Below are 25,174 nucleotides of genomic sequence, written 5' to 3' on the forward strand. Positions count from 1 at the left end.
CTCTCTCTCTCTCTCTCTCTCTCTCTCTCTCTCTCTCTCTCTCTCTCTCTCTCTCTCTCTCTGCGCGCACGCATGCGTGTGTGTGCTTGCACACACTTTGCAGTTGGGGTTTCACTCAGATTTCAACATCAAATAAAGAGAGCCAGTGTTTGTAGTGGCTAGCAGCATTCCCTCTAAGCTGAGTTAGTGTGAGCTAGCCCACAGTTTCTTAGCCTTCGGCTCAAACATTGCTGTCTTATCTCAGGAAGGAGGGATCCAGAGCAAACCAATTTATGCAGTAGCCAAATCACTGGCTCACAACTTTAATGCCAGCAGCTCACAAAATAGAATTTTTGCTCACAAGATCACGCAGCTTAGAGGGAGCTTTGGTGGCTAGAGTACCAGATGAGGATCTGGGAGATCCTGTTTCAAATCCCCACTCTGCCATGGAGGCTTGCAGGGTGCCAGTCACTCTCTTTTAACCTAGCCCTCCTCCCAGGGTTGTTGTGAGGGGAAAACGGAGGAGATGAGAATGACGTTAGATGCTTTTGGACCCCTCTGGGGAGAAAAGCAGGGTATAAATGAAGTAAACAAACTAAAAAGAAAAGATAACATAATATGCTCCACAGAAGACTCATACCAGAGGTTTATTTGTTGTGGCCAAGATAACAGAAAGATCTGAGGCACCCTCTTCATCTCGTGCAGTAAAATGTGATTCTCAGCTGACGGATGTGTATACATACAGGCCCAGTTTGGTGTAGTGGTTAGGAGCGCGGACTCTAACCTGGGAGAACCGGGTTTGATCCCCCACTCCTCCACACGCAGCCAGCTGGTGTGACCTTGGGTCAGTTACAAGTTCTCTCAGAGCTGTTCTCTCAAGAGCAGTTCTCTCAAGAGCTCTCTCAGCCCCACCTACCTCAAAGGGTGTCTGTTGTGGGGGGGGGGAAGAGATTGTAAGCCACTCTGAGGCTCCTTCAGGTAGTAAAGGGCAGAGTATAAATCCAATCTCTTCCTCCTGCTTGGATCAAAAATTTTAAAAGGCTATGAAATGCACCGAGTGGCAGCAGACCTGGGACAGAGCCCAAATGTACACGAAATAAGAAGAGAGTGGCTTAGAAACTCTAGTTGTTGGTCATTTTGTTTAATTGTTGGTCATTACTAGTTTAATACCTCAAAATATCCCTTAAGTCCTGACAATCGAGTATGCTCGCCAGTTTCCTATTGGGAACCTCTTTTTAAAGCCAGGTGTTGAAATATGACAACATCAGCAGAGTGCCCCAAGACACTGACGGCTGGCATTTTTGATACCAGACTTGTCTCCATTTGCTGTGCAGAGACTGACCTATTTGTCCTTTGTGGACCACAGAAGGGCACTGTTAACAGGTATCGTGTTGGAAGATGAGCAGGTAGACTTTGAGTGATCTTGTTAGGTGCCAGTGTAGCATTCCCAGCTGCAGGTGAAGGATCTTCAGTCAGCAGTTGCTGGGGGGGGGAAACCTGCTTTTCTCTGCCTGAGACCCCAGAGAGCAGCTGTCAGGCAGTGAAGGGCTGTGCTGATCCGGAAAGACCACGGAGTCTGACTCAGTAGAGAGCAGCTCCAGATGTTCAGTAGCTGGAAACTGAGCCGGCATCTGGATGTCTTGCAGAGCCTAATTGGTACAGTGGTTTAAGTTTATTCCACCGTGATTTATTTTAAACAATTTTATCCTGCATTTTGACCCAATTAGGGCCCTCGAGGCAGTGAACAACTAAAAAGACATTAACAGCCAACTTTAAAAACGATACATGTGTGCGTAGTGTCACAATTGAAAACACCTTTGGTGCACAGTCCTTTGGGGCACTGCTTCATTTTATGTGGGCATGGCCATGGGCGTGAGCCTTTGGGTGTGAGCCAGTGGGCGTGAGCCAGACTAGCTGACTTGTTGGTTCCAAGACCAGCCTAAGATGTAGGTGGTGGTGGTGAGGTGGAGTTGCTTCATATCTTTTGTTTTAATACTATTCTTGTAAGCTGTTTTGGGCCCTTTTGAGGAGAAAGCAGAAGAAATAAATATTTGAGTATTATGTAGAAGCTAAGCTGTATTCAGTGGTGTATTTTGATTAGTGTTGCCCATCCTCCAGTGGGGGCGGGGGACGCAGCACTAGAAGTTCTTACCAGAAGTGACAAAATGTAGCTCCAGGAATTGCCGGAAACTCTGTGGTTCAGTGTTCTTTGTGTTAACTGGCTGTTAACAGGGTGCTACAAGATTGGTGGGTTTAATGTGGCTTTAATATAGTAATATGGTTGAAACAGAGCCTGCTGAGACTGAATCCTGTAAAGATGGAGGTTCTGTGGCTGGGCAGGGGGGATTCAGGTTTGACAGTGGGCCCTTGGTATTGGCACTGTGACAGAATGCCTTTCCCCCTCCTCCACTCTGAGGTTCAAAAGTCGTTTGTCTCTTCTCTCTGGAAGGGCAGGAAGCTAGGTCAGTTACCAGCCATAGTTATGCAAATAACTCAGCTTGCAAAGTAACTGAGGGATGTGGTGTTAGGAATCTCCAGATGACCAATGCTCCCTCTAAGCTATGGAGTCTTGTGATTAAAAATTCTACTTTGTGAGCTACTGGCATTAAAGTTGTGAGCGAGCGATTTGGCTACTGCATAAATTAGTTTGTTCTGGAGGCATCCTTGGCCTGAGCTAAAACAAAAGTGTGTGAGCCAGAGGCTGAAAAACTGTAAGCTAGCTCACACTAACTCAGCTTAGAGGGAACACTGCTGGCAACTCCTGGAGATTTCCCAGAATGCCTTCCAGGAGGGCTCCCAGGATGCACCTGTGTGACCTGGCTCGACAAGGTCCAGAGTGGTGAGGAGAGTAATGTAGGATGGGTGGAGTCAGAGGTTTAATAAAAGTGCTCGCTCCCAGGAGGGAGGGCCTCTTGGTGCTGGTCCTTGGAAGAGGACAGATTGCTGAGCTCTGTTCTGCAGGCCAGGAGCCATCTTTAACCACGCGGCTTGGTCCACCGGATGCAGGGAGCCTGAGGTAATGGGACATCTTTAGAACCTTTTGCAACTTTCTAAGTTTGTACGTACCTACTCTGATTGTGACATCTAGTTAGAGTGTGTTTTTAGAACCATGGAAAGAAGGATGTGTTTGTAACAAACTTTTCTTTGTCCTTCTGGTTGCTGATTTGGTGCTATGCTAAAAGTATGCTTGTAACCTTTTTCTCTTTTTAATAAACATTTAACTCTTTAAACATAAGAACATAAGAGACGCCAATGTTGGATCAGGCCAAAGGCCCATCCAGTCCAACACTCTGTATCCCACAGTGGCCAGAAATACCAGTGCCATCAGGTGGTCCACCAGTGGGGCCAGGACATTAGAAGCCATCCCACTGTTGACCCCCCCCCAAGCACCAAGATGACAGAGCATCACTTGCCCCAGAGTCCCTATCTATACCTTGTGGCTAATAGCCACTGATGGACCTCTGCTCCATATGCTTATCTAATTCCCTTTTGAAGCCGTCCATGCTTGTAGCCGCCACCACTTCCTGTGGCAGTGAATTCCAAGTGTTAATCACTCTTTGGGTGAAGAAGTACTTCCTTTTATCCGTTCTAACCCGACCGCTCAGCAATTTCATGGAGTGCCAACTCTTTGAAGCTAATAGTGTTCTCTGGGCCACATAGTTCCCCCAACTGCCTTGGACCACACTACTTTAAGAGGGGAGTCCCGGGAATGGGGGAAGGCAAGCAGTCAAGGCGCCCATTGCCAATTCTCCAGGGTCCTCACAAAGAAGGAATTTGGTCCCTGTGGTAACCAGGCACTGGGTAGCAGAAGACCAGAGGAAGGGCCTCTGTTTGAGAAGGGGTGACAGGAGTCTGTCCCTCCTGGCAGGAAGACCCCAACAGGACAGTGGTGGCAGCATACCCTACTGGAAGGAAGTGGAATAGCACCCTTCAGGAATTGGCACAAGTGAAGGAGGGGACCGGCAGAACAGGGCCTGTAAGTCAAAGCGGGCCTGTTTACCATGGGCACCAACTGTCAAGACCTTGGGTGTGATCCTGGATGCCTCCTTATCACAGCCCCAGATCACAAATGTTGCCAGGCTGGGATCCATTAGAAACATAGCAGCATATTTTGAGCCTGTATGTTAACTGAGATCAGCGTCCTATCTGAATTTAGTAATATCTCCTGAAGAAGATCCATTTTTTGAAATGTTGTTATATAATCCGGAGACGACGTTGATTATGTACCTTGGTTCAAGGATTTTCTTATGATTGGTTTATCATGTTGTAGTGCTTCAGATTGTAATATATTGATAGCATTCTTAATAAGTTTTAATTACAATCTCCTCTCCCTTCCCCTCCCCTCCCCTGTGAGGTAGGTGGGGCTCTGAGGTGGGTGGGGCTGAGAGAGCTCTGAGAGAAAACTGCCCTTGAGAGAAAAGCTCTGAGAGAACTGTGACTGACCCAAGATCACACCAGCAGCTGCATGTGAAGGAGTGGGGGAATAAAACCTGGTTCTCCCAGATTAGAGTCCACGCTCCTAACCACTACACCAAACTGGCTCTCAGTGCAGTTGCACAGGGCATGTAAGGCAGAGATATTCCACCAGGCATTCAGCTGAGGACAGCAGCAGTTATTTCCGTCTGGCTGGCACTCCTCCTTTTCTCCCTGACTCCCCTTCAGGAGGCGGTGGCATATTTTGGGCAGTTTTATCGCCATCTACTGGTTACAAGCTAATGTTGTTTTAAACAGTAAATGTAATTTATGAATTGTGAATGTTGTAAATGGTTCTCTTTGATGTACACCGCCCTGAGCCCTATTTTATAGGGGATGCCGTTTTAAAAATCTAATTAAATAAATAAAGTAAATAGTAGACATCCAGCATGGCGGAGTGGTTAGAGTGCTGGACTAGGCTCCGGGAGACCCAGGTGCAAATCCCCTGCTCTGTCACAGAAGCTCAGTGGGGGAACTTGGACCCATGACATGTTCCCAGCCTAACTTGCTTTAGAGTGTGGTTCCTGTGAGGATAAAGTAGAGGATGAGAGACTGTTGTAAGTCATCATGGGTCCCCATTAGGGAGGAAGACTAAATAAAATGTTTAATATTCATTGTGTGTTTCATTGGCTAAATCTATCTCTCGCTGTGTGTGGTGTGTGTTAGGATAACCCCCAGTTTAATTCGTGCAGCATTTACTGGGATTGCCAACTATGTGTTGGGAAATTCCCAGGGTCTTGTGGTGCATCCTGGGAAGGGTGGTGCTTCGGGAGGCGAGGGAGCTCAATAGGGTGTAAATGTCATATAGTTTATCCCCCCAAAGCAGCCTTTTTCTCCAGGGGAGCTGATCCCTCTAGTCTGCAGATCAGTTCTAGTTCTGGGTGATCTGGAGGTTGGCAACCCTGGCATCTACACATGTGCAGACAATAGTTGCAGGGAGGAGTTCGGGGGAGGGGGGTTAGGGGGCTCTTCCCAAAATTACAGGCAGTTAACAAACTCGGATTTTTTTCTGCAGTCCTAGTGATGTTCCGTGCCGGCATTATTATGCAGCTCATTATGCTGCTAATGAAATCCACTCTGGCCTGTGAAGCGTTGTGACGTGAGGAAGAGCTCCGTAGAGATTAGCAGTGAACTCTGCATGGGGTGGCTTGGTGGCAGCCAGGCGTGTGACCTTGAACCACTGTCTGCCCTGGTGCCTTCCGTAGCTTTGGCACAGACAAAGAATGCACGGAGTTCCATTTCTGTCAGACTCGACCTTTCCTCAGAGACTCATCAGACAGAAGGGCTGACAGCTATCTAAGGACAAAGTGCAAACTTCCTAGCCTGCAAAAAAAAAAGTGTGATTAAAAAATAACCTCTCTGGAGGCTTGCAAGCAGCCACTTGCCCGATCTCCTTCCAGGGGTTTTTTTTATGCTGCAGCTGAGTAGCATAGATACATGCAGCCAGATGTGCTGATAAAGTAACTTCTCTTTTTTAAAATATTATTTAGGACATTCAAGCCAAAAAGAATGGTTTATAAAGTATGAGAAGATGGATGCTGCATATGTTTCATCACTTATTTTGTTATTTCTGAATGCAAACCATTCAACTTTATTGAAGGAACTTTCAGAGAGGCAGCCCTAGAATACCCACATGTTCTCAGATGAGCCTAATTATACGGGAATTCGGGGTCCACTCTGGGTTCTGTCCAACCAGACGTGCCTAGGAACTCCGTATCTAAACCTCTTTCAAAGTTGCATAGGATATGCAATGGCCTCGGTACACCTGAGACCTAGTTTTCAACATGGGAACTCTGGATGCCTGCCTGGCTTGACAGGACTCGGGTGCACCTGGAGAGAGTGTCCCGTGTAGGTAGGCCAATATGAAAACATGTAGGTATTTTAGGGCTTCCTCTTTGAAAGTTCATTCATGTATAGAGTCCTGAGTTTACAATGAAGGCAGTGCGGAGAAGACCAAAAACCTGCACCCACTGGGGCCAATTTGAGGCTGTAGGCTCCTAGAGCACCCCCCATCCTCTCCTGGAACAGGGAGGCATTTAAATTTGAGGGGAGGACCCTGGAGAGGGTGAGGTTTGAGGAGGGGTTTGACCTCAGACAGGTACAATGCCATAGACTCCATCCTCCAAACCAACCATTTCCTACGGGGGAACCATTGTCACCAATCTCCTGGGGAGGGCTGGAGATCACTCAAAATTACAACTGCTCTTCGGGTAGCAGAGATCAGTTCCTCTGGAGAAAATGGTGGACTCTGTGTCATTATACCCTGCTGAGGTTGCCACAGCAAATTGACACTTAGTGCCCAAGGCCGGGCACTCTCCCAAAGCCTCTTTCTAGAGCTCGTTGTATTTATTTCCACAGTGGGCCTTATTTCTAGTTAGGTATAATAATACTGGATTTGAGGTGCAAGCATTCTTAGGCTCATTTCTAATACCTGCTGTTTCCACTGGCAAAAAGGGAGAGAAAGGGTCCCCTCCAACCATCAGAAGGACTATGCTGGAGACCTGCGAGGACCAAACGCACATGCAACAGGGGCTATAGTAAGGAGGGGGAATAGATGAAATTAGATGAAAAAAGCTGGCTGGATCCAACCTACTGTATAATACAATAAACAATGCAATGCCTAACATGTTGACGGATGCTAAAACAACCATATTGCTTTCATAAAAATGCACTCCTGAACTGCTACATTTTAGGTGTTTTATTTGAAGAAGTGAAGCTTCTCCTTGTTCAGGTGATTCTGCTCCTGAGAGAGGGGTGTGTGTGTGTGTGTGTGTGTATGTGTGTGTGTGTCTTTTCAGTGAAAATCTTTAGTCTTAATCGCAGGTCGAAGCAGTCTTTCCCGTGTCATTGCTTCCAAAGGGACTGAAGTCACTCATGTTGCCAGTTAGCAAACTGTTGGGCAGCTGATCCCAAATGACCCCGTGGATTTCTTCTTTGTCAGATGCACACTTCCCCGCTTCTCATGGCTGCCGCTCTCTCCTCTTCTCCACAGCTTATTTGACATGGGAGGTGAATACCATTGTTATGGCTCGGATATCACCTGTACCTTTCCAGCCAACGGAAAGTTCACTCCGGACCAGAAGGCCATCTATGAAGCCGTGCTGAAGTCATGCCAAGCTGTAATGCGGGCAGTCAAGCCAGGTAAAAAGTTTCAGCGAGTGTGTCAGCATCTGAGTACTGGGCCAGAGGCTGTAGTTGGGGAAATGTTTCACTCCCTGGAGGGACATTGTAGTGCTTAGAACCAAAGATTTCATGCAAACCCCAAACAATTCCTGGTGACTTTTCCACACACCTTTTTTTCATACCTCTTCATAGGTTTATATCCTGGGGTAGTTTGGCTTAGTTTTGCTGAGAGCAGAATGGGGGAAGGTTGTAAATGAAGCACTTTGAGGGTGCGCTAGAGCCATAGTTTTCAAAAGTTCCGCACTAAGGCAACTCTCTCCATGTGAAATTATTTTTATTTTAGAGAGATATAAATGTCCTGCTCTTCTCCCCAAGAAAGACGCAAAGTGCTGTGCAACATAGATTTACTCTCCTCTCTTTTCACCTCACAACAACCATCCTAAAAGGCAGGTTAAGCTGAGAAGGTGTCACGGAAGTGGAGGCACGCTGGAATCGGTGGGCTAGCTACAGAGCCCCTAATTTGGACTGTAGATTGCCGTGCCCCCTCGCTCACCGTCTTTCTGCTTCCTTTACACCCACTCCGCTTAACCATATGGTGGGTGGGGGTTTATTTATTTTATTTATTTTCTCAATTTTTTTAGCCCGCCCTCCCAGCCAAGGCTGGCTCAGGGCGGCTTACATAAAATCAGCATATATATGCTGTTAAAACAATTAAAACATTTAAACCAAGCTAAAAGCCAGTTTGGTGTAGTGGTTAAGTGCACAGACTCTAATCTGGGAGAACCGGGTTTGATTCCCCACTCCTCCACTTGCACCTGGCTGGATGGCCTTGGGCAAGCCGTAGCTCTGATAAGGAGCTGTTCTTGAAAAAGAGCTGTTTCTGTCAAGAGCTCTCTCAGCCCCGCCCACCTCACAGGGTGTCTGTTGTGGGGAGGGGAAGGGAAAGGAGTTTGTAAGCCGCTCTGAGACACCTTTGGGTAGTGAAGGGCGGGGTATAAATCCAATCTCTTCTTCTTCTTCTAAACCTAATTAACAGTAAGTGCTAATTTGTTGTTGTTGTAACTGAGTCAATGATGGCTACTATACAAGTTCTTTCTTCCCATAACTGGCTCCCAGATCTATTTAGGGTACCTTCCAGGCGGTTGGCACAGGCTGATATTATAAATTCCAGAAACAACAGGGTTTCCTATCTTTTGACAACTAGTTTTTTGTAAAGTTCAATGGTGGTTTGATAGACCACTGCCACCAGCCTGGCTTTTGAGGGTTTGCTTTAAGAAGAGCCCAAGTTACCCCCACCCTTTTCCTCCTTGAATCCCCCTGGCAGCATTCCCCTTGTCGCAAGGAGGAAGCTGCCTGAATCAGCCACCGAGCCTTGAAGTGTACAAAGAGCTCTCCCCCCATTTTTAAAGGGTTTTATTAAAAGGTTATGTTAAAAATACAAGAAAGTCAAAAGGTAGCAAAAATAAGTACTCTTACAGGTTGTGTGTTACCAAGCAAAAGGAAAGCAATAAAAGGCCCTGTTCACACGGAGCATTTGCCCCGCTGACGGCACGGGAGTCCTGCGGAGTATCCGGGCGCGATCACACGGGAACATCTGGGAGGCGTAGCACTCCCGTGGCGAGTCACTGAAGCCGCGCAGTAAAAAACTACTTCAACAAAGGTAGTGGCAAACGCTTTGCCACGGGCCGCCTATGGAAGCCTCCCGGTGTGATCGCGCCGGCATGGCTTCCTCCCCTGTCATCCTCTTTGCTGCGGGGAAGCCACCGTCGCGTCTGATTGCATAATAGCGCATCAGAATGCGAAGCGGTCACAAACGCGCCCCCCCCCCCCCCCGCACATTTTCCAGCACGTCTGACCGGGGCCCAGGATTCCCTAAGACGCCTGAACTGACTCCTTAACACAACTTACACTGTACTGCGTCTTCCTTTCAGACAGGCTGGCATGGCCTCTGCTTCTCCAGCAGGAGGGCAAACGCCCCACGAGCAGCAGCCACCCCACTAACCAGTCTCAGGGCAATGCACACACAGCCTTGGAGAGGGAGGATTTTATGAACTCCTCGCAGATCCCTTACTCAGGATTGGTCATTCTTTTCCCTCCAGAACAGGCAAGGGCCAATCCTAAGCCCTGAACTTGACTGAAGTAGGAAGAGGAGGCTTAGGTCTTCACTTTCTTGGGGGGGGGGAATCCTCCATTAAGTGTATGCTTTACACAAACACCAAAGAGGACCCTCCTGCAGGCCTGATAAGACTGGAGTACTACAGAGACTGATAGGTCCAAGGCAACTCACTGCTTTGCCCACCAGCTTCTGAAGTGATAGTGGAAGGAAATGAGAGGGGATGGGGGGCACACCAGCGCATGACTCCTGGTAAAAACTGGAAGCAATGTCGTAGATGCTCTAGGATTTGCAAAAATTCTGTGGTTTTACCATAGAGCTTTTGTAAATCCTAGAGTGTACCAAGACAAAACTCTGGGGTTTTTACCATAGAGCTTTTGTAAATCCTAGAGCATCCTGTGACATTATTTCTGTTTTTTACCAGAAGTGATGTTAGCACGCTGGTGTGATGACATGTCAGTTCCCATCCCCCTGCTTGCTCTAGGGGTTTGAAAGCTGCAGCCTGGCAACCCTGTCCCAAGGTCATCCAATGAGTGAATCTGTGTGCCTTAGCAGAGATTTGAACCTGGGTTCTAGTCTGACATATCCACCAGCGAGGCCTTACATATTCCATAGGATCCGGAGGGCACAGAGTGCACATGGGTCTTGGGCCAGGGCTGTCCCTCCGTGTGCACTGGGAAGGTGCTCTGTAGCCCACCCAGCATTCCCTGTGGGTTAAAATCGGTAGCAGCAGGCACACTCCCTTTCAGAAATGCACTACGTATCTTCTGACAGAGTCTGAGGAATCCCTGCTTCACCTCTGTACTTCTCACTGTGAGGAATGATTCTCACTATGTTGCAGCTGATGTGGCTGAGAGCAGGAGTGGAATTCAGTCCCCACAGGTGATATGAGACCGAGACCACTGCTGCCACAATCCAAGCCCAGTACAATATGCAAGAGCTAGGAACACCTGCAGAGGCAATCATTCTGTGTATAACAGGGAGAACGGTTGTAATTTTTTAATGGAAGCAAGACTTGAAAACCCTGACATGTAATGTTCTAAGTAGATTTTCCCTTTCAACAGAAGTAAAAATTGAAATGAGACCTCCAAGATGATAATTAGGTAGGCTGGGCCCATTCTTTAAAATAAAATAAGCTGGTCTGATGGTGAATTCCACCTCTGGCTGAGACCGAATGGCTTGCCTCGGGCCGAACTTACTAAGGTTGGAACTGGACATGACTGTTCACACGTTGCTGCCATTGAAAATCAGCAGTCCTGCGTAGCATGGTACTCCAGAATACATACTGCGACATTATTGTGCCAGTTTGGTGTAGTGGTTAAGTGCGTGGACTCTAATCTGGGAGAACCGGGTTTGATCCCCGCTCCTCCACTTGCACCTGCTGGATGACCTTGGGCAAGCCATAGTTCTGATAAGAGCTGTTCTTGAAAAAAGAGCAGTTTATGTCAGAGCTCTCTCAGCCCCACCTACCTCACAGGGTGTCTGTTGTGGGGAGGGGAAGGGAAAGCCGCTCTGAGACTCCTTTGGGTAGTGAAGGGCAGGGTATAAATCCAATCTCCTCCTCCTCCTCTTCTTCCCCAAAACCAGCAGGCAACATCCAATGAAATGGAGCATTGGGGGAGGAAGGACTGAAAACATGGTAATGTGACATCGCATTGTTTGCCTTACTAAACGTTATTGGGCAGTGAGGAAGGAGTGGACGCGCATGGCTGCTGCTGCTTGACAGCAGCCATGAGTCTCCGGTTGCAGCTCCTTCTGCTCTGTTCTGGTGGCAGAGACAGGAGGGCTTTCCCCAATTGCAGCTATCCTGTAAGATGCCTAGTGGGGGGGAAGAGGGGTGGAAACAAGGATGGTGTTCCATACTTTGCTCTGGGAGAACAGGAGAATGGCAGGGCTGGCTGTCTCTCTGATGATAACAATTGATTGGCACAGTAATGAGATAATACGAACAAGAAAAACTGTGAGAAAGTGACGCTTAATATATGTCTTTAAAGAATCATAGAAAAGTGAACAAAAATAATATACATAATCATAGAAAAATGTATATTGACGGTGGTCTCCGGAATGTCTTGCCGTTTCGAAGGAAGATCTTCTTCTGAACAAAGATGTGGGACAAAAACTGTCTCTCAATAGTTCATTACCTCTGGTGACGTCTCACAGTTATCAAAGAAGATTTTCAATAATCATACCAGCTGTAATGTATAGTAGAACCTTCCCAGTTCTTTCACTTAATTCCTCTTACTTTTTCTGTGCCCCGTTGTCTTAAAAGCAGGTCTCCCCGGGACAGGCAGGCTGTCCTCCTCAGTTCCATTTAAACACTCTTTTGTCAAGCAAACGGCTTCCAAGGAGAAGAGGCAGCAGCAGCAGCCTTGAGGGAAGCCAATTTGGCAGCACTTGAATTCTCTCCCCACCCCACCCCGCCCCTCCCCACCCCCCAAACTCTCCGTGTATTTACTGTCTTGACCACCCCAAATTCCTCCTGAGCTGAAATGTTGCTTTAGACACTAGCTGGGCAGGGAGGGTGATTGTATTGATTGATGATGTTTGTTTCAGTAAAATATGAGAAAAGCAAAGGGCTTCCAAATAGGCTCAAAAGCTGTTTTTTGTTGAAGGGTTTTTTTCCCCCCAAGGAGCCTGCCTTTGTTTTCTGTCTTTGGTGCCTCTGCAGCCCACAGAACCTTGTCATGAGAGCTGTGTTTTGTGTCCCCCTTCAGTGGGGTGGGACTCGTGGTCAACCAGGGGGTTTCACAGCTGACTGTGGGTTTGAACCTGGGTCTCTCAAGCCCTAGATTGAGAAGCCTAACTATTACAAAACACTGCTTCTCAGACCTGTCCCTGATGCTCCTGTGCAGGCGTTGTTGACACGAGCAGGATTTGAGCAAGCGTACTTGCCCAGCGCAGTATCTTGGTAGACAGTGCCCAGTGGGTGAGACCCATCCTGTGCTGTGCCACCCATAAGGATGTTCAAAATCCACTGCCTCAGGTATCCACCTCTGGCAGTCACATACATTCCAGTCATGTTTATAGATTCCATAAAAGTTGTACAACTGTAGAATCAGCTGCCTAGGGAGGTGGTGCGCTCCCCCTCGCTGGCAGTCTTTAAGCAGCAGCTGGACAAACCCTTGTCAGGGATGCTCTAGGCTGATCCTGCCTTGAGCAGGGGGTTGGATTGGTTGGCCTTCCAACTCTTTGATTCTATGGTTCTATGATCTATGGGAAGAAATCAGAGGCATAATCCCAGGACAGGTAAATACCTACTGATCCTGGATTTTTATATATTGTATTCTTTAATTCCTGTTTGCATCTCCCTTGATTACCTGAGTCGTCCAGTAGCACTCCCTCCCTCTGCATGCACCACTGTAGAAGATGAGCTGCATCTTGCATCAGGCCCATGCTAAGCAGCAGCTGGCAACGAACCACTAGCGTGCCTCGGCTCCGGTGAGAAGGTCAGCCATTAGTTCACTGACCTACATTGCAGGCTATCTCATTTGGCAGCGAATTAAGAATGGAGCAGACGCACCATCAGCAAATTTTCCAGAGTACAGACGTCTCATGAGACGGGATTCCAAAGTCCAAGGGCCCTCCAGTCAGGCTGTGTAAACCTGGGCCTCCAGTAGCATAATGCTGGCTGGCTCATGCGCTGCATGGAAATGAGGGGAGGGTGAATTTCCAGATGGGGGAGAATTGAAATGTGTTGATTAGTAATCGCCCCCAACCTCAGATCACACGTGGCAGAGGTCCTTGTAAATTGGGACTGACGGCTCCAGACCTGGAGATGATCCCCACTTCGAAGATCTATGGAAATGATGACGCAGCCACCAGTGCTGGATCTGTGATCACTTTTATGCAGACTTAATGCGCGCATGAATTCTCTTGCCTTTCCTTTTCTGTGCTTCCTTCGCAAAACCGTGAGTGTGAGGGCTCACCTCAGTCCTCTTCAGCTGGAAGAGGCTGGGACATGCAAACCGAGAGCCAGCGTGGTCTAGAGATTAGTGTCAGACTAGGGTCTAAGAGACTCAGGTTTGAATCCTCATTCTGCCATGGAAGTTCACTGGGTGACCTTGGGCTAGTCACACTCTCTCAGCCTGACCTACCTCACAGGGTTGTTGTGAGGATAAAATGGAGGAGACGAGTATGATGCTGTGTCCCCATGGGGGGGGTGGAATGCAGGGCATAGCCCACTGCCCTCCTGGGGGGGGAAATGGCTGTCATAGGAGGCACTTTCCTGTACCTGAGGGGCTCCCGCAGCCGTGCCAACCACCTGGAGCCAACCCTGTTGTAAAATTATTTCAGGTGACTCCAGAACCATCAGCCGTGCAACTGTCTTAAGTTGCAACCCAGCCAAATAGCTTTGGTGGGGGAGAGTACGCAGCGGCAGTCCTTGCGGGCGGGAGAGTCTGATGGTTGCCTAAAATATTTCTTTAATTAGGGCTGTGTATTCCAGAACAACATGCAAAAATAATGAGGCATTTTATCTGAGGACCGTATCTTTTAATGTGGGGAGTTCTGAACATTTTGAGAAGTTTGGCATCTCCCAGGTCATAAATATATTAATGTGTCTCTGAACACCTTTAGTGGAAAAGGCGAGGGAGGTTCTTTCTGGGGAGTCTCTTTGGTCTCTATCAAGTGTTAAAGCAATCTGGCCCGCAAAAGAAAATGTTAATTAGACCAGCCTTGGAAGTCTGTCTTGCAAAGGTGGGTGGGAAGAGCTCTTAAAGACCTCTCCGGCTACCTTCATTGGGCACACTGATGATCCTACTAATTGGCTTACCCTGCTGTGCGTCTTTTCTTTGAGATTGTGAAAGTGAAAAGTGACCTCTGAAGTGGTTCGGCCTCCCTTATCTTCTGAACAACTCCCGTACCCACCCACCCCTTTTATTCTGAATCAGTTCTTATTTTTATGCAGCATTTGTAATGGTTGGATCAGAACAGAATTCAAATCCTCTCCCTGCCACGAAGATCACTGGGTGTGGGTGATCTTAAGGTGTTCCCTGTCTTTCGGCCTAACCTACCTCATGGGCAGAATTGCCTGGTCTGGGTTTGGAGATCCCTGGAGATTTGAGGGACGGAGCCTGGGGAGGGTGGGACCTCATTGCCATTCCCTCCAGGGGAACTGCTCTCTGTCATCTGGAGACCAGTTGGGATCCCGGGAGATCTGCAGCCGCCTCCTGGAGGTTGGCAGCCCGACTCACCAGGCCGCTGTGGATATTTAAAAAGGGGAGAAGAGAACCTTGTGTCCTCCTGCCTTGAACTTCTTGAACAGGAGGGTGGGATTAAAATATAGCAAGACTTTTTTTTGTTAGTACCAAATGCAAAATATCTGACATCCTTCCCCCTCCCCCCAGTCTATGTGTTTCGTGTTCACATGAAGCTGCCTTACACAGAATCAAGCCCTCGTTCCATCAACGTCAGTACTGGCTACTCAGATCATCAGCAGCTCTCCAGGATCTGCACATGGAGGTCTTTCATATCACCTACTGTCTGATCCTTTTTTAAATGGAGATGCCGGGAACTGAACTTGGGACCTTCTGCATGCCAGATGCTCTGCCGAATTAAAGGGTTTTAATTGCTTACATGTAGTGCTTCTATGGGGATAAAAAGGACTAAAAAGTGCAGGATGATTTGAATCCATCCCTGAAATGTCCAGTTTGGACCAGCCTGCTTACTGAATGCATCTTTGGAAACCTTGACTCCAGAGATGCAGCAGGGCTTTCTCTGTGGCAGCACCACAGCTTTAGAGCATCTTTCTTCCTGCGTTTTCAGTCTATGCTGTTTTTCTCTTGGATGCTCTGCTCACTTCCCAGCCTGACTTCTGTTTTCTTTGCTGCAGTTTTTGTTATCGGTTGTTTATGTGTCCTCCTGCCTTGAACTTCTTGAACGGAAGGGTGGGATTAAAATATAGCAAGACATTTTTTTGTTAGTACATACATTCTTTGGTGCCAAGTAATCCTGCATTTTAAACATTTTAACGTGAGTTGCCTTGGCTAAAATTTATTGGGAAAGGCAGGGATACAAAATAAATGCCTCTATGTCCGTCGGGGCCTGATGCCCTCTAATTTCAAGGCCATCTCCCATGCCACAGTCTGTGACCTTGGACGGCCACCATTGATACCTGGCAAGGTAGACCGAAAATCCTGGCCCTGCTCAGCTGCTTGCAGTGCTACCTACCGATCAGCCTCATGGGCTTCCCTTGGCCCTTCCCCCCCCCCCCCCCCCGCCGCCCCCCCTTTCCTTTGCTGGATTGGCCCCTTCTCCTCCCCATTCCAACCAGGTGAAAAAAGTCCCCTTTCAGTTCTGTCTGCTATCCATTGCTATTCAGCCAGCTTATCTCCCAACTGGTTGGGGCACTCCCCAGCAAGCAAGACGCTGACTTCAGCCATTTCTGAAGACAAGAGGGAGTAGGTTCACTCCCCCCACCCCCACCCCCCAGTCAAACATCTTCCAGTTGACTTGGTCTGTCCAAACAGCCGCTGTGCTGCACAACTGCTGTTCTCAACCTTTGCGGGTTATGGCAAATGTCCGAAACGTGAACCAGTTTTGGGTCCAGTGGCACCTTAAAGACTCAGAAGATTGCCAGGGTCTACGCTCTTGAGAGTCCGGGCTCCCTTTGTCAGATACTGGATGTCAGACAATCTGACAAAGATCTTGCTGGAGATCTGGCTGGTCCTTCAGGTGCCCCTGGACTCGACTCTTGCTCTCCTACTGCAGACCAACACGGCTTCCCACTTGGAACACTCCAAAACTTGTCCAGTGTCAGTGGTCCCTGAGGAATGTGTGTGAATGTTCAAAACTGCAGTGAGATAGCAATGACCTTTGAGTCAACTGGCTGTGATTTTTTTTAATACACGAATAGTTGGGTATGTTGGATAATTCTTAAAACGACTGTCTTCAGGCCATGTACGTTGCTCGTTTCTGAATGCATTTAACCCACTTTCTATTTTGGAGGGGGGGGGATTAAAAAGTTTAAATTCTTAGCCTGTCTCTTGGGCCCGTAATGAAATATTTATTTTCCGAGAGCGTGCCTTGGATTTTGTTCTTTGTGGCTGTGGGAATGAACTAGAGTGTTTCAGAGCTGAAGAGGTTCTCTGAAGGGAATTGAGGAATAACAGGGTTTTTCCCCCCAAGTCAGCAGAGGCTGCTGGTGGGTCTCGCGACCCGCAGTTCTGAATGCTGCAATTCCAGGGAGGAGTTTCCACGTATAGTTTCCAAATTCATCAAACTGGGTCGTTTAATTAGTATTGCAGGGAAAAAAACAAAAACAGGCAAAAAGATTTGTACAGCAGAAAAAATATCTCTTTCTTCCCTGTTTTAACTTGCACTGTCCCTGAACTGTACCTCTTCTAGAAGTATTTGAGTGGGAATATCATGATGAAGAAGGTATCTTTGAGTCTCAGCCAACTCATGGCAACCCCATCTATGGAATGTCCCATGCAAGAGACAAGCAGAGGTGGTGTGCCATTGCCTGCCATGCCTAGTGATCCCAAACTTCTTTGGGGGTCTTCCATCCAAGTACTAATCCTGCTTAGCTTCCAAGGGCTTTATTATTATTATTATTGTTGTTGTTGTTGTTGTCAGTATTTTGCGCGTGCGCGCACGTGTGCATGCGCTTGCGAGCCTGGAAGTAATGGTGACTTCTGGTGACCCCTAGTGGCGCTTGGACATTTCAGAGAGGTCTCCCATCCAAGTACTTCCCAGGGTCGGTCCTGCTTAGCTTCCGAGATCTGACGAGATCGGGCTCGCCCGGGCCATCCAGGTCAGGGTTCATAGCTTCCAGGTTTTGATGAGCTCAGGTTAAGCTGTCTGACAAAACTTGCAGCACACAGCTGGTGCAGTGGCCATGGATTGTGTCCCTGATTTGGACTGCTGTCTCATTATGAAGCTAGAGCCTCATCATGGAGGTACTAAGTTTCCTAAGTGAAGACTTGAGGAAGGAAGGCATACTTTTTCTTGACTAAGCGTACTTGATGGGATGCAACCATAGTCTGCTGCTTGAAGGATTTGATTGGCGTGTTACTCTACCATTTCTGGAATAAATTGGTTCATGGTTTGTGGGGAATGGATTAATCCCTCTGTGTGATCCTTGTAATAGCTGGAGATTGCATTGCATTTCTTGGCAGTTTTCTGTGGTGTTGGCCCTGAGGCAACATGATGGTGAAACCAGTGGGGTGCTGTATTCTTTCGGAGAGGTACTGCAGTTGCAGATTAATCTGAGAGCAAAGGTGTGAAAATCTCAAAAGGTTCGTTTTTATGCTACTGAGAAAAGGGTTGGGGTCACAACTGCAGGTGTAAATCAGGGTTCCGTGCTAGGGGGAAAGTATATCAACTTTTGCCTCCAGGCAGTCCTCATTCTGTAACTTGTACAGCTTTGTGTATGTTTTTATCTACTTTTGAGGGATAGGGAGTGGTGTAGAGCATTGAAGCCCTGACCCCCAACCAATGCTCCCTCTAAGCTGTGGAGTCTTGTGAGCAAAAAAATCTGCTTTGTGAGCTACTGGCATTAAAGCTGAGAGTGAGCGATTTGGCTACTGCATAAATCAGTGTGCTCTGAAGCCATCCTTCCTGAGCTAAGACAAAAAATGTGTGAACCGGAGGCTAAAAAACTGAGCTAGCTCACACTAACTCAGCTTAGAGGGAACACTGCCCCCAACTACTGGAAGATGCTGATTTTGCCAGTTCTGTAGCTCCTAAGATTCCAAGTATGTTTTCAGGGTAGGGTGGCCATCCCCCTGATGGGGGCAGCAGGTCCCCAGATTTCAGGGGCCCCAATCTGCCACTGGCCTCCTGGCTAGTGGGGAGAGCCCCACCCCCAAAGAGCCCTGACATGCCCGGGGTAATGACAACACCCAGAGGTGATGTCATCGCTCTGGGCTCTTCACACGGGGGACTCTCTAGCATTTGGCTAAAAGCTATGGGACCATAGAGTTTTTTGGCCAAATGCTAGAGCATCCCCCACACAACCTGTCTGGTGCAATGATGTCACTTCCAGAGGTACAGTGTGCGCACCAGAAGATCCCGGGGAGGACCTGGAGCCCCCCACCGACAGATGGTAAGCACCTGGCAACTCTGCTTCAGAGCCATAAGGACTAGAGCCTTTTTTTAACAGGCTAAAATCTACAGGAAACGGAATTGGTCACTTGCATTCTGCAGTGAAATTTAAGCAAAAATGCCCCTGGAGGCAATATGACTTCAAACAACCTGCGCCCAGCACAGAAGCTGTGTGCCATGTACAAGAGCTCTGAAGGTATGCACGTGGATTTCCTTGTCTGTGCAGTTTCAAGATTACAAATGGTACACAGCTAGGGTAATGCACAGAACTGGGTTTTCAAGGACAGCTCTTTGGGGGCTACTAAATCAGTCGCCAGCAAGGGCTCCTGCTTCACATAAAGACTTCCCCTCTCCCACCACTGTCAGGAGCTGCACACGTGCATGGGGCTGCCTCTGACAGCCAAAGTCAGTGGGGTATCCTTTCCCGCACAGAAGTGCTGTGTGCGTGTTAGCTCCCGCTAAGCAATATCCTCTGCCAGGCCACACAAAGAGGACTTACTGGAGCTGTCCTCCGAATGGTCCATGCGCACAGAGTGAGGCTGGCATGCAAAACACCCTCCTTGAGATGTTTGTATTTGGGTAAGATGGTAATGTCGAACAGATGTGATGCCGACAGCCTCTGCACGAAGGGGGCCATTCTGCTACTGGTCTTTATTCCAGAGACATGTGAGGAGGGAATGGTTTTTATTGGTGCAGAGCTATGGGGAGTATTCCTGTCTTCATCGACTTTCAGCACATCTTGGAAAGAGAAGAGAAAAGGAAAGGGGGGGGAAACAAAAGAGTGTTACCATAATTAGAACATGACGCCCTGCTCCACCCACCCCTAAAGCAGTCTCCGCTACCAAGGGGGGTAAAGCTGATTTAAATTTGGAAGGCCTCTTGGATTTACAAACTGCTGACTCTTGTGCGAGCGTGCCAAATCCAAACAAAAGAAAATCTTCCTTACTTGGCCTTAGCCACAGTTACCTTTATACGGCAACTGTCCTGTTGAGGACACACATACACACACACCCGTTGGACACGTGAAGGGAAGGCCATACGGCAACTGTCCTGTTGAGGACACCCGCACACACACACACACACATACACACCCGTTGGACACGTGAAGGGAAGGCGTTGCAGCATGGTGGCCTCCAGTGGGGAAGGACCCTCAATGTGTGCAGTTCTGAGCAGAGAAGCGTGTGTGTTTTATGTCGCCCAAACCTAATGCCTCTTTAGCGTAAGTGTGATAGAGATGGCGGGGGCTGAATGATGAATTGGATGAATAGTAAAAAGGATTGTTATCTGCTGGGGGGGGGGGCTGCAGTCCCCAGCGCCTCCAGTTGAAAGGATCAGGTAGAAGATGATGCGAAAGACCCTCACCTGAGACCTTGGAGATTCAACAGGACAAAGCTCAGCTCGATTGACCAATGGCCTGACATAGGATATGGCAGCTTCATGTGACAGGGTACTGTAGGGTACCTGTGCATGCACACCTGCACGTGGGGATTTTAATGTCTCATGCGGGGTGGTTATTTTTGCTTGACAGACAGCAGGCTGTTTCAGAGGACCTTTTCCCCATGTATCTGTGCTTGATCTGTGGCAAAATTAGGCTTACTGTATAGCAGGGTGATGCAGAGTCTGTGCCTGTAGCCACGTTCCCATATGTGTTCCCACACGTCTCGGTCTGCTGTCTGGCAGTCCCACTCCTTACCACAGTTGATCAAGCTTACCCAGGAGTCATTTGCTTACCTTGAAGAGGAACGATATAGGCGGGGGGGAGAGAAGAGGCTGCCTGTTTGGCTGTGGCAGTTCAGACTTCAAGAGGAAGTATGTAATGTTCGTGCCGTTCCCTGAGGTGGGGGAGGCAACATGTGGCACATCTGCCAAGCAGTGACATAACCAGGCCAACCCTTTTGTGTGGTGCTCAGGGCCAGTTCTCTGCCCAAGATGAGCCCCAGAGTTTCAGTCCATTTATACCTCTCCTTTCGCCCAAAAGCGGCTTACATCATTCTCCTCTCCTGTGTTTTATCCTCACTACAACCCTGTGAAGTAGGTTTGTCTCAGAGTGTGCATAACTGGCCTGTGGTCCCCTCAGCAAGTGGAGGTTCAAACCTGAGTCTCCCAGGCATTCTAAACGCCATACCAAGGTACTGCCCATGCCGTTGGGCCTTAGTTCTGACCCCGTGTTTCTGGCCTAGTACTACCCGCATCTGTCTCTCCAGTCCCCCCATTTTTATTTGTCAGTGCACCAGCATCTTCACACGTGGGAGTTGTGTGTTCTTTGGCTCTTGAGCCAGAAAGGTTGTTTACCTCAGCCCTGAGGCCTTCCAAGCCCATGGTGATATGTGGCCGTGAGTAGGGAGGTTCATGTAGGTACCCATGGGAGGGGCTGTGGCTCAGTGGTAGAGCACCTGCTTGAAAAGCTGAAGGTCCCAGGTTCAATCCCTGGCATCTCCAGTGAAAGGAACAGTCAGTGGTTGATTCGACAGACCTCCACCTGAGACCCTGGAGAGCCACTGTCAGCCTGAGTAGGCAACACTGGCCTTGATGGACCAAGGGTCTGATTCAGTGTAAGGCAACCTCCTGCACTCAGGTGTGTTTGTAGTGAATGGTTTGCCCACCACGAGTGAGGGAACAGCTGGGCAAACTCTGGACAATCATACAGAGATGTGAGCCAGGATTTCTCCATCCCTCCTCTGAGATATTGTGCATACCTCAGGAAACAGAGGTCCCTTTGGGTGAGGTGGTGGTACAGAAGGTCGCTAAATTTTGCATTTGGGGGGTGATGAGAAACTATAAGTCAAAAAGCTCTTCCTGCCCTGACCCGGCAAACCCAGGCAAGCCAAATCTTGTTAGATCTCAGAAGCTAAGGAGGGCTGGCCCTGGCAAGTATTCGGATGGGAGACCTCCAAAGAATTACCAGGGCTGGGAGGCAGAGGCAGGCTATCAAGCCACTTCTCTGAATGGCCTCCATGCCTCAGTAGGAATTGGAAGAGGCCACCATGACTTCCAGGCACAGACACACACACACACAAAAAGGTGCAGCTGTACCTTAATTCCCATGGGTAGGATGGATGAGAATTTTTTATTTATTTAGGCTATTTCTGTGTCACCTCTTCAGTGTCCTGCTTCAGGCAGCTTACAGTTAAGAACATCACAATATAGAAACCAGCCATTAAAAAGAAACCATTGGACATAAGCAGCATAAAAACTGTCTTATAACAGAAGCAGGCCATTGCATCACATTACATATTAGGGTTTAAAAAACCCTAATGAAAATCCACACAAGCATTACAGTGTTCAGTTTTTCATTTGCGCCCTTCCTTCCCCCCACCACAACAGCCCTGTGGAGTAGGACTAGGTTGACAGAAAGAGCCTAGCTGAAGGTCATCTAGCCAACTTCCCAACTGATATCGGCTTGGAACCCAGAGCTCCACAAGCTGAAACAGGACAGTAGTTGTCACACTCTAGGTTGGGGCAAACAAACAGTGCAATCCTTATGTCTGCTTGCTCAGAAGTAAGTCCCATTTAATTCAGTGGGTCTTGCACCCATGGATGAGTTCTTTGGATTGTAGCCTGAATGGGCCAGGAGAGAATGTCGCCTGTTGCCCAAAACAGTTAGTAGTGCTGGCTTAGATGGTCACCTGGGGCATCTACCGTAGAGTGTCCTGGCTGGCTGTTTTTTAAAAAAGCTTTTGTTAAACATCTTCATTGTTTTATTTGTTGTGTTCCCATTTGCTTCCTTCCTTGCAATAGGGTGATTTGAATTTGAAGTACCATTTGCAAATAAACGAATGCCCTGCCTTTGTTTGTTTCTTTGCTGTTGTTTTGTAAAATAACCCAGGGCAACGGCCGTGCTTCCGCTGGGTGTTGATCTGAAACCCTCTTGGTTGCGACTGACTCTCTTCTTCTGCTCTCTCCCAGGGGTCTCCTGGCCTGACATGCACCGTCTGGCTGACCGAGTCCACCTGGAGGAGCTCAAAAAAATTGGCATCCTCCAGGGCAGCGTGGATGACATGGTGAAGGTTCACCTGGGAGCAGTGTTCATGCCACACGGGCTGGGCCACTTCCTCGGCATCGACGTGCATGATGTTGGAGGCTACCCAGAGGTCAGTGTTGGTGCATTCTCAGACGTCCCAGTTAAACCAACCGGGCATTTCTTTTGCAACTGCAAGAAGACGTTGAAGTCTGGGGGAGGATCAAGGCCCCACTCCTTCTCTCCTCCTTCTCCATCCCCACCAAGGCAGAAATCTTCCCCATGTCCTGCTGTAGCATTCAGTATCTTTACTTATTCAGGGCTGGACCCTGGTTACCATGAAACTTGCAAAATGACACTCTCCCCTCCCCCCAGCCCATTGATGGGGGGAAAGTGCCATCAAGTGGCAGCTGCCTTATGGCAACCCTGCAGAGGTGTCAAGCTCATTTTTTACGAGGGCCGGATCTGACATGAATGTCGCTTTGTTGGGCCAGGCCATAAAATGTAATGCCAGGTACTGGAGAGATAAACTTTATCCATGGCCCAGGCAAACCCAATTGACGCTATTACTTTTTACTCAAAATGCAGACAAAAGCAATTGATTCCTAACAGCGAAAGCAGCTGACTTACTGGGGAGCCCACAAAAGCCCCAGTAAATGTACTTAATCATATGCAAGACTAGGTATTTTCCAAGGGATACCGTAAAAAGGAGAGCACCTTATATTTCATACATAACGTTTGTTTGTGAGCTGGGTAAGAGCCCTGGATGGGCCAGTTCTGGCCCCCGGGCCTTTCGTTTGACACCCCTGCTGTAGGGTTTTCAAGGCAAGGGGTGAACAGAGGTGGTTTTCCATTGCCTGCCTCTGTGTGGCAACCAAGGACCTCTTTGGTAGTTTCCCATCTAAGTACTAACCAAGGCTGACCCTACTTACCTTCTGAGATCTGACAAGAACTCATGGTGAGTTCTTGGTGGAAATTGCCATCAAGTCACAGCCAACTCATGGTGACCCCCATAGGGTTTCCAAGGCGAGAGACGAATAGGAATGATTTGTCATTGTTTGCTTCTGCATAGCAACCTGGGAGTTCCTTGGTGGTCCAGGGCCAACCCGGCTTACCTTCTGAGGTCTGGCAAGATCGAGCAAGGGTTGGCTAGTCAAGCCAAGGCCAACCGGGGATTCTTGGTGAAAAGAACCATCCAGTTGCAATTGACTCATGACAGCCCCATAGCATTTTCAAGGCAAGAGATGGAACAGAGGTGGTTTGCCACCGCCTGCCTCTGCGTTGCAACCCTGGACTTCCGTGGTGGGCTCCCATCCAAGTACTAACCTGGGCCGACCCCACTTAGCGTCCAAGATCGGATAAGACTGGGCTAGCCTGGGCTGTCCAGGTCAGGGCACAGCCCATTGAGTCCCTTGACATTCTGAAGAGGAGAGTAAGGGATCCGCAGGAATGTTATGAAGGGCAAACTGGTGGGTGTGTGTGTGCGCACGCGTGCAGTAGGAGGGCGGAATCGGCAAATATCCCGGCACCCCTCCTCTGCCAACTGAAGTGTCATTCTGCAGGCACTTTTGGAACCAGCCCCGCTTTATCTGTTTGTTCGCCCATTTTACCAGCTTGGTTAAACTCTTGGAAGTAGCCATGCTGTCCGTAACAAACGTTGCAGTAAAACCAGGCTATCTAAAAGGAAGGTATTAAAGCGGTTGCATGAAACAGTCACCAGCAGGCTCTGCAACTGGCATCACAAATCCCTCTAGAGATCCAGAAATCCTTCCTGAACCAGAAGGTTATCTTGACGGACCTTCTGAACTTCAGAAGGGAGTCAACCAGGAAGGCTTCCCAGAGGAAGGAATTCTCCCAGGTCACAACAGAAAAAAGACCCAGATCATATCAGTGCTGTCTGGGCCTCCAGACAACTGAAATTGTGCGTCCTCTTGCTTCTGGCGGTGTCTTTTGTTTTTTATTTTCTGGGTGGCAGAGAGCTGCCCCCTGACCCCAGCGAGTGAGCCAAGCTGTGTGCAGAGGTCTCCAGCTTGGGGAAGGAAGGGTTGGCTAACTTCTCTGATTGCAAATGTTCTTCACTTTCCTCCCCCGATTCCTCCCAAAAGTCCAGCCAGCAGCCAAACAATACCGTGATTCACTCCTTTCATCAGGCACGGAGCTCTTCCTGCTTTTGAGGGGAAAGCTGACACTTGAAGCCGCTCCTGCCATTGGGGTTAGTTGTGAGAAGGGAGACCTTTGGGATTCGAAACAGTCAGAGGTTGCTGCTTCTTACCTGAGCCGTCATTCAAGGGATGGCCAGGATCTGTGCATCTGTTGCCAGTTTGGTGTAGTGGTTAAGTGCGCGGACTCTAATCTGGGAGAACCGGGTTTGATTCCCCACTTCTCCACATGCAGCTGCTGGTGTGACCTTGGGTAAGTTACTTCAAGAACAGTCCTCGAAAGAGCTCTCTCAGCCCCACCTCCCTCACAGGGTGTCTGTTGTG

General features: G+C 48.5%; 1 protein-coding gene and 1 non-coding gene across 2 annotated transcripts in view; both read left to right on the top strand.

The window, feature by feature from the left end:
• Nucleotides 1-25,174, top strand: part of PEPD (peptidase D) — a 226,760-nt gene that overhangs the window by 190,898 nt on the left and 10,688 nt on the right. Inside the window, exons 12-13 of the mRNA XM_015423842.1 lie at nucleotides 7,445-7,593; nucleotides 22,640-22,824. Of these exons, the coding sequence (XP_015279328.1) occupies nucleotides 7,445-7,593; nucleotides 22,640-22,824 (334 nt within the window). The remainder of the gene's footprint in view (nucleotides 1-7,444; nucleotides 7,594-22,639; nucleotides 22,825-25,174) is intronic.
• TRNAF-GAA lies at nucleotides 21,101-21,172 on the top strand. The gene has a single exon. It is a non-coding gene; the product is annotated as a tRNA-Phe (tRNA).

Source organism: Gekko japonicus, unplaced genomic scaffold (assembly GCF_001447785.1).
Source record: "Gekko japonicus isolate JY-2015 unplaced genomic scaffold, Gekko_japonicus_V1.1 scaffold225, whole genome shotgun sequence".
Lineage (NCBI taxonomy): Eukaryota > Metazoa > Chordata > Lepidosauria > Squamata > Gekkonidae > Gekko > Gekko japonicus.